Source organism: Octopus bimaculoides, chromosome 25 (genome assembly GCF_001194135.2).
Source record: "Octopus bimaculoides isolate UCB-OBI-ISO-001 chromosome 25, ASM119413v2, whole genome shotgun sequence".
Lineage (NCBI taxonomy): Eukaryota > Metazoa > Mollusca > Cephalopoda > Octopoda > Octopodidae > Octopus > Octopus bimaculoides.
In genome coordinates, this window is record NC_069005.1 from 23,648,557 (window position 1) to 23,658,630 (window position 10,074).

General features: G+C 35.7%; 1 protein-coding gene across 1 annotated transcript in view; it reads right to left on the bottom strand.

Annotated features, from left to right (window-relative positions):
- The window catches only part of LOC106884340 (receptor-type tyrosine-protein phosphatase R-like), a 169,543-nt gene extending 164,721 nt beyond the window's left edge, over positions 1-4,822 (bottom strand). Inside the window, exon 1 of the mRNA XM_014935681.2 lies at positions 4,661-4,822. Coding sequence (XP_014791167.2) covers positions 4,661-4,766 — 106 coding nt within the window. The 5' untranslated portion in view covers positions 4,767-4,822. The remainder of the gene's footprint in view (positions 1-4,660) is intronic.
- Positions 4,823-10,074: the final 5,252 nt, after the last annotated feature.

Here is a 10,074-nt window from a genome sequence, read left to right on the forward strand (position 1 = left end):
AGAGATGCTGTCAATCTAATCGACTGGCCCCCTTCCCAAAAATTTCAGGCCTTGTGCCTAGAGTAGAAAAAGTTATTCTTTTTATTTTTTATCTTTTACTTGTTTGAGTCATCAAATTGTAGCCATGCTGGAGCACTACCTCGAAAAATTTTATTCAAATGAACCAACCCCAGTACTTATTCATTTTTATAAAGCCTAGTACTTATTATATCAGTCTCTTTTGCCAAACTGCTATGTCATCGAGGCATAAACACCCAGCACTCTGTGGATTAGTTGGTGTTAGGAAAGGCATCCAGCTATAGAATCCAAGCCAAAACAGACTGGAGCCTGGTACAGCTCTCAAGCTTACCAGCTGCAGTCAAACCATCCAACCCATACCAGAATGAAAAACAGACATTAAATGATGATGATGATGATGATAATATGTCTGTTCATTCATACGCCAGCAGCTTACATTGCTGACACCACCAAATTGAACAATATTACCAGAGGCTGTCAAAATTGTGATGATATTTGGTCAATAACCGATGAAGGTTTGAGCATGTCTTTATCCATTGTGCATTTTACCCTGTTTTATCCTGTTTTACTGAATACTCCTTTGTTGCCCCCTATGCTACATTTTTTTTTTTTTCCACCATAAATGTTGAAGACTGTGGGATTTAGACGTAGATCACAAAGAACGGGAAGAAATACCTCCAGCCATTTTGACCTCAGCTTTAAACAACTCTGTCAAATCACTCTTCTATATAAAAACTAAAGAAACAAATGTCATGTTTTAACATGCTGTGAATGAAGTTAAAGTGAAAATGAAAACTAAAGTAGGGAATTTTTCTTCACTTTATTCTTCATTTTCAACCTTGATTTCATTCACATCACATTTACATTGCAAACATTAATATTCTGGATTAAGGCCAGGTGAGGTCCTAATCACAGTTCTATAATAGTACCCCACACCACCACTAACTTTTCCATTGTCTAGTTGACAAGATGTAGAGACAAAAGTGGAGCTGAATGTGAAATAATGGATTAAAAATTCAATTTGTTTTCCAGGCCAGATCCCACAACAACATCAAATGGTGAGCTGGTAGAGTCATTAACATGCTGGGCAAAATGCTTAGCAGCATTTCATCTGTCTTTACGTTCTGAGTTCAAAATTCTGTTAGGGATAACATGATCAATAGTTTTTTAGCACATGAAAGTGGCATTCGACCTATTGCATCCCTGGAAATTTGTCTCATTTCCATGTGTGTGTTCTCACATCTTTAGAATGACATTGTAGGGTTGGATCTTGAGTTTGAACATAAAACAGATAGAATGTTTGGGCCAGATGTGGCCAGTTTGAATGCTAAAGGTTTAGACAATGTCCTTCTTCAGAAAAACAGAAAAGTTCTGTTGCAGGTTTACTGCTTGAGAGATATACGTAAGGGTTACTGTGTGTATTCTATTTTTATAATTGGTGCACCATGTACATGGTTAGGGCAGCGGATGTGCGGTCGGAGGATCGTGGTTTCAATTCCCAGACCGGGTGTTGTGTATGTGTTTATTGAGCAAAATCACCTAAAGGTCCATGAGGCTCTGGCAGGTGGGAGAACAGACATGCACACATAAATACACACACACATACATATGTATATATATATATATATATATATATATATATATATATATATATATATATATATATATATGACTGACAGGCTTCTTTCAGTTTCCATCTACCAAATCCACTCACAAGGCTTTGGTTGGCCCGAGGCTATAGTAGAAGACACTTGCCCAAGGTGCCACGCAGTGGGAATGAACCCGGGACCATGTGGTTGGTAAGCAAGCTACTTACCACACAGCCTACATGTTTCAGTCATTTGACTGCAACCATGCTGGAGCACTGCCTCTAGTTGAACAAATCAACCCCAGGACTCATTCTTTGTAAGCCTAGTACTTATTCTATTGGTCTCTTTCGCCGAACCGCTAAGTTATGGGGACGTAAACACACCAACATCAGTTGTCAAACGATGGTGGGGGGACAAACAGAGACACAAATATATACATATATATATATATATATATATATATAGTTGGAATTTACAAAAAATCAAAAGACGAAGACAGGTGTATAAACAACAAACAGGTGTATAAGTTTAACGCTCAGGAAGGTGAGAAAATCTTTTACGTTTCGAGCCTATGCTCTTCAACAGAAAGGAACACAAGAAAGTAAACAGAGAGAGAATAAAAAAAAGCTTAGTGGCTAGCGGTCGATCCTGGCTTACATAAAAATATATATATATATGACAGGCTTCTTTCAGTTTCCATCTACCAAATCCTCTTACAAGTCTTTGGTCGGCCTGAGGCTATAGTAAAAGACACTTGCCCAAGGTGTCACGCAGTAGGACTGAACCCAGAACCATGTGGTTGGGAAGCAAGCTTCTTACCACACACCTAATCCAGTATCTATATATATACACACACACAGAGTGGACTTCTTTCAGTTTCCATCTACCAGATCTACTCCCAAGGCTAAATAGTAGAAGACACACGAAGTGTGATGCTGGGGAACTGAACCCAAAACCATAATGTTGAAAAGCAAGTTTCTTAACATATAGCTGTTTGTTTTTCATTTAGCACAAATTTGAAGCAAGCAATATGAGTAAATTAATTATATGTAAACATGGCAACAAGAAAAGCCCAAATTCTCAAAAGTTATTTTTTAATTAAAAAGAATAACCTTTATAATTTATCATTTGCACCTTGGAGGAACTAGAATAAAAAAAGACTGTAGTTAACCCTTCCCTTGATATCTTAAGCCTGTGTTCCTTATATTCAGTGGATAATCAGGCTTTGATTCAAATGGAAACTGGTAATGATGGGTGGAGTTAAGAGGAATCAATGACGACAGACTCATAAGAGACAGGTAGAGAGCCTCTTCATCAGTGGATCTCGCCATTTATCTATGAACCCCTTTGGTTCCTATTTCACATAGGTGGGCCCTCCTAGCCATTCAGTGTTTTACAAAATCTTATATTTTTATAATTAAATATTATTAGGAATTGTATTAAAAAAAAATTGTTAAAATATTTTGTGTATTGTAGAAGTATAACCGATTTATTGCTCATAAATTTCAACAACAAATCTTATGTGGAACCTGGCTGAGAATTACTGCTCTCCGTGATCTATGACCTGCTAGAAATAGCAGTCAAGTCTACTTCAATTCAGGTATTATCATCTTTAAAAAAAGGCAAAACATATTGGGATAATGTAGTACTAAATATGCTGCGGATGGTCACGGTAAGAAAGTCTTTGATTCCAGGTCTACTGGATCTGGGGTAACCTAGGATTAAACAATAAGGAACGACACGTTAGATAATGTAGTTCTAAGCAGATTATGTTCGAATAAAAGGCGAGATGGTCACAGTTAGAACGCTTTGATCATAAGTCTGTTGGATCAGGGATGACTTGGGATTAAGCAAGAAGGAATTACACATTAAATAATCTAGTCTTAGAAACTTTACGTCTAAATATAAAGGACGTTTACGGCGGGAACATCTTTCATCACAGGCCTGTCTGCTGGATATGGACAGACGTGGGGCTAAAAAAAGGAAGGACACATAAAATATAATATAAATATATAGTCCTAGACACTCTATATGAATAAAAGACAAGACGGTCACATCCTTGGGCTACACAAAAAGGGCGCCTTACATAATGTAGACCTACATGTTACACCGAATAAACAGCAGAATGGTTACAGCTGGAACATAGGTTTGCTGGATCGGGGCTGAACTGCAGCGAAACAACAACAGCAACATGAAAAAAAAAGTGTTCATTAAATAAGGCAATTCTAAATAGATTGTCGCAATAAAGACAGGCTGGTCACGGCTGGAACATCTTTGATACGAGAGGTCTGCTGGATCAGAGCTGACCTGTGGTTAAACAGCTAGAACCACTACCACAACAGGTTACAAAATTCAGGTGTTCGTGTGTCGCGAGAAGAGTGAGCGGGTGTTGAATACTAAGGGACGGGAATTGATCATTCTTGGAGCCAGGTGTCAGGTTTATTATTCCTAAACGTTGATGAGTAACAGGTAAATGGTTTTCGCGACAAAGTAGAAAAAAAAGCAACGAGTTCCCTTGTCTCCATCTTTAGAGAGCAACGATTAGTTTTGTTCAGCTTTTGTCATTAATTCGAATCACCTTAAATATTCATTGTGTATGTGTGTATATATATATATACACACACACACACAGAGAAATACACACACACATACACTCCTGATGAAAGGATATTGTAGCAATCACACGCTCACGAAGATCGATGACAGCTTTCTGTGTCGTGTATAATAAATACTCATTGTGTATGTGTATGTACGTACACACAGACGTATAATCCCCCCCCCCACACACACACAAATAGACACATTGGTGTATTTGTGCCTGCAGGCGTGCGTATGTTTATCTGATGTGTGTATATGTGTGTTGTGCGTAGTCAACCTGTGTGTCCTATTACATCAACAGACGAAGGTTGGGAGAAAACGAAACAGTTTTAGAAAGCAAACTGGAGTAACACACACACAATATATATACAAAATACATAAACATAGACACAGAAATATCTGACAGGTGGGTGAAAAAGAAAAAGAGTAAAATATATGTTCAAGGGGTTTCTTACCGTCAACAAAGGTACAAAGAGTCAGGTAAAACATTGCCCAAAACATGAATGGGCAGTGATGCTTGGCCTGCCGGGCGCACTGACCGAATGAAGTGACAGCAGCCATGCTGACAGATGACGCACTATAATACAATATTACAGTATACAGTAAACAGTCCTTGCTGTTCAATGAACAGTTGGACAAACAACCACTACTACTTCGTGTTTTAGCACCTATTGTTCCGCACGTTTAAAATAGTACCGAACCTAGGACCTTGTAACTTTCATTTCTATGGTTATTTTTTCTTTTTTTTGTCGCTAGATAAAGTCATCAACATCACATAGAGAATATTTTTGTTTTCTCTGCATAGATTAGTGGAATGGATTTAATGGTGTACGACCAATGTGTGTGTGTGTGTGTGTGCGGTACACGTATGTACAAGAACATACGTCATGTTACGTATGTGTGTGAGCGTGCGCATATGTATGAATGTAATTGTGTGCGCGCATTTGAAATGCGTCAGTGCGCGTGAACATGTAAGTACATTTGGGGCATGTGTTACACAATGAGTGTATATCTGTGTACGTGTATATATATGTATGTGTGTGTCTATATGTATATGTGTGTGTGTATATACATATATAAATACACACACACACACACACATATATATATATATATATATATATATACATAGATAGATAGATAGATAGATAGATAAATAGAGAGATAAACTGATATAATACACACACACACACACATATATACATATATATATACATACATACACAAATATAAATATATAGACATACATATGTATACATATATATACGTATATATGTATGCGTGTGTGTGTGTGTGTGTGTATAAAACACATACATGTATATTTACATATACCTGCGCACACATATACACATACGCTACAAGTTATACACGCCACCGCCACCACCACCACCAACAAACAGTAAACAGTACAAAAGCATCAGCAGATACCATATTGGTGTTTAGTTTCAGTTATTATCGATCTATCCTCACTACCTCTCTCTCTCGTTTCATTCAATAATTTATTATCCTCTCCCCCCCCCGTCCCCCCCTCTCTCTCTCTCCCGCATACACATATCTTTTCTTCTTCCTTTCTCTTCCCTCTCATTCAATCACTTCTTTTTTCTATCTGCGTTTCGTTTCCAGCTTTCTCTTTTCTTTTATCTTTTGCACTCTCTCTTTCCCTCTCCTTTCATTTAATAACTTATTCTCCTCTTTCAACTTTTCTCACTCTCCCCTCTCTTGCTCTCCATCTCTCTTTCACTATCTATCTATCTATCTACCTACCTGTTTCCACCACTCCCTCTCTTATAATATCCTCGTGAACACCCTCTCTCCTTTTCTCCACGTTCTCTCTCTATCACTCTTCACTACTATGTCTCACATTATACGCTCCTCACACCCTCTTTCTCATCCCTCTCTCTATAATTCTCCCTGTCACTCTCTAGCCTCCTACAGTTCGATCATCCATTCACACATTTGAAGTTCACACACTTCTTGCACTGTTCTTCCCTTTTATATATATATATGTAATGGATATATAATGGATATATATGGTACACTTCGATTGTGTATATATTGTATATAATTGTATATATGTGGCTGTGTGGTAAGAAGTTTACTTGTTCCCAACCAGATGGGTCCAGGATCAGTCCCATAGTGTGACACCTTGAGCAAATATCCTTGGACCAAATAAAACCTTGTGAGTGGATTTGGTAGATGGGAACTGAAAGAAGTGCATCGCGTGTGCGTGTATATATATATATATATATATACCGGAGTAAGCACATAAAATATGCAGCAAGGTGGAAAAAAGAGTACTCAAATACCAGAGGTAGAGTAATATGCTTTATTTAAAAGCAGCAGAAATATAACAAAAGACTGTTACTTTGAAATTTCTAACAAAACTGTCCGATGAACGGGAACGTGAAACTCAGAGTAACAGTCTTTTGTTATATTTCTGCTGCTTTTAAATAAAGTATATATATATAAAATCTTGCACACGAAATACACATACAAAATATATATATATATATATATATATATATATATACATGTGTCTGTATTTGTCCCCCACCACAGCTTGGCAACCAGTGTTGGAGTATTCATGCGTCCATAACTTAGTAGATAGGCTGTGATTGAGAAGACCCGGCAACTAAAGTGAGATCACTGCCATGCATATCTGGCCCAGTCAAGTGTATCCCTGATACATCTGGCGATATGATATGCTTGAGATGACCTGTTGAGTGAAGTAAAACCAATATCATAGTTGGTCTGCCTGACTGGCTCCCATGCCGGTGGCATGTAAAAAGCACCATCCAAATGTGGCCAATGCCAGTACCCCTTCAATGGCTTCTGTGCTGGTGGCACATAAAAAGCACCCACCACACTCTCAGAGTGGTTGGCATTAGGAAGGGCATCCAGCTGTAGAAACATTGCCAGATAAGATTGGAGCTTGATGCAGCCGCTGGCTCTCCAGACCTCAGTCAAACCATCCAACCCATGACAGCATGGAAAACGGACGTTAAACGATGATGATGATGATGATGATGATGATATATATGTGATTTTTACAATTTTGTAAATAGTAATAATGGTATTCTATAAGCTTAAAGTATACCTACGGGAAAAATATACCTATGAGAAAACCTACTTTTTTTCTGTTGAGGGCTTATATGCCCCGTTATTAGACTATTTTCTTTAGTCATTGTGTGGCGATCGCTTATAACCTTTATGCTTATAAAATACTATTAGTGCTAGAAACCAGAGAAACCAATCCCATCTAAGGTGTACTAAAATGGACAGCAGGTGGACATCCGGGAGTCATTACTAGAGTGTCAGGAGTTAAGGGTTGAAACACTTGCCTAAAGGGGGTTTCCCCTCTGAGGACCACCTGCTGTTACGCTCTCCCCAAGTTTCTTTCCACTATATATATATATATATATATATATATATATATATATATATATATATATATATATATATATATATACAGGGTTGACCAAAAGTCATTTAAAACTATTTAATTCCAACAACTGATTGAATTTAATAAAAACATCTAAATATGAAACATCATGAAAATAGTTCAAACTGAAGTCCTTTTTGAGTGACACAGTTTTCCATTTGAGTCAATACAGAATTACAGATAGTATTTATGGAATTTTGATTTACTGTCGGGTGATTTTTGGCCAACCCTGTATATATATTTTATAGATCCTGTATATATACAACCCTGTATATATATATTTTATAGATCCTGTATATATACAACCCTGTATATATACAACCCTGTATATATATATTTTATAGATCCAATGTAGAAAGAATCAATAAAAAGTACTCCATCCAGTAAGCGATAAATATCAATTTAATACACAACTGAAAGAGCTACTAATAGTTTCATGCCATTCTGAAAGATACATAACACATAAACAGAGGCCTGAAAGATTGCTAGGTATACATGGCATATTTTATAAATATGCTTAGTTAAAGAACCATAAAAGCATGAAACTACAAGAAGCTCTTTGGCTGTGTATTAAATTGATATATGTATATGTATGTGTGTATATATATATATATATATATAATTATTACAAATTAAAAGGGTAAAGGTTTATCAATTTATTAATTTATTAATAAATCAACAATTAATAATTTTTACCAAGCCCTTCGGTATGTAAGCACCATTATCTGTGGAGAACTTATTTAAAAGTTCATATACATTTATAAACATAATTAAGGGATCAGCAAATATTTGCTGATCCCTTAATTATGTTTGTAAATGTATATATATATATATATATATATATATATATATATATATATATATATATATTGAAAGAAAGATGGATGTATGAATAAGTTATTTGTCTGATATAAAGATGTTGAAATTTTAAAAAAATAACAATACAAATAAATTATAAGTTGTAAAGCTCAAAAAGAAATGGGAGATGGAAAAAAACCTACATATATGTTTCAGTTCTAGCCCCTAGTTGAGATGTAATTCTAAGCAGTTGGTTATATGCTAAGAATTGGTATAATTTTTAACCATATGGGGCAAAACTTCGTCTGGGTTTTTATGAGCTTATACAACAAAGGTTAACATATTTCTTGAAAGGATGCATACAAAATGTTGTGTCTGAAGAGAGTCATTCACTTTTAGTGCCTTATAGTTTAACACACCAGTAAAATTTCCACTCATTTACTTATTTATTTTTCTAAAATTTTCATTGTGTCGTGCAACCTTTTCAATAGTTGTTGACAGAATGTGTTAAATTATAAGGCATTAAAAGAGAATGACTCTCCCCAGACACAACAGAATATGCTTCAACACACAAACTCACATAAAGAATCTTGCAAACCAAATCCAAAAACGAAATAAAATGCATATCATTCTTAGCATATAACCAAACGCTGAGAATTACATCTGACTAAATATGTAAGTTTTTCCATTTTCTTTCTTCTCCTTGTCTTACTCCATCTGACAATCATCTTTTCAGATTATTGCAACATTATTTAGAGGGGAAACAGGTTAAAAGTAATATTGAGTGTTTCTTTGCCTTAAAACTTGAAAAACTTTATATCTGAGGGATCAACAATTTCACAAACAGATGGTATTATGTTACCAATAACAATGGGAATGTCATTTGGTTAAACATATTGGATCTTTTCTGTTTGGCTGCTAAGTTTCAAAAATTAAAAGTTTATCGAAAATTTTAAAATTCGGTACATTAATGTAGTTTTCCAAGCTGAATTGCTGGAGTTATTTTTTAAAAGTTATAGAGGTTTAAAGTTTGATCATTTTCACCCTGTCATGAAACAAGACTTGGAAGCTGTCAGTTTGTGCATGACTGCACATTTTGTCAACATCCTGAAGATAGCATGTGTTGTCAATATTTCTATTGTTTGTAGTTTTAAGCATTCAATATGCATTTAATGCGATAGCATGAAATTAAAAGATTTATCCAAAAACGTAATTTAGCTATTATTTTTAGCACACCTCACAACCACCTCAATGACAAAAAATATGTAAACAAGACATCTTTTGTACTTTTAAGCATTCAATATGCCTTTAATACAATAAACAGCACATTACAAATTAAATATTTAAAAAAAACATTTAAGCATTCAATAAGCAATTTCTCAACCAAATCACAATTTTCATACCACATAAATTCACAGAGATATGAATCTACCATAGAACAGTGAGTGCTACAGTGTCATTTATTACCTTGCTTTACAGAGATGTACCCTCCACTTGTTGAGTGTGGGTACCATCTTTTGAGTTAACAAACCCAATCTGTGGTTCACTGTTCTATACTCAAAATTGTAACCATCAATTTCAGGAATGTGAAAGTATGCCCTCCACAAATTGCTGAAAATTGTGCTTCCT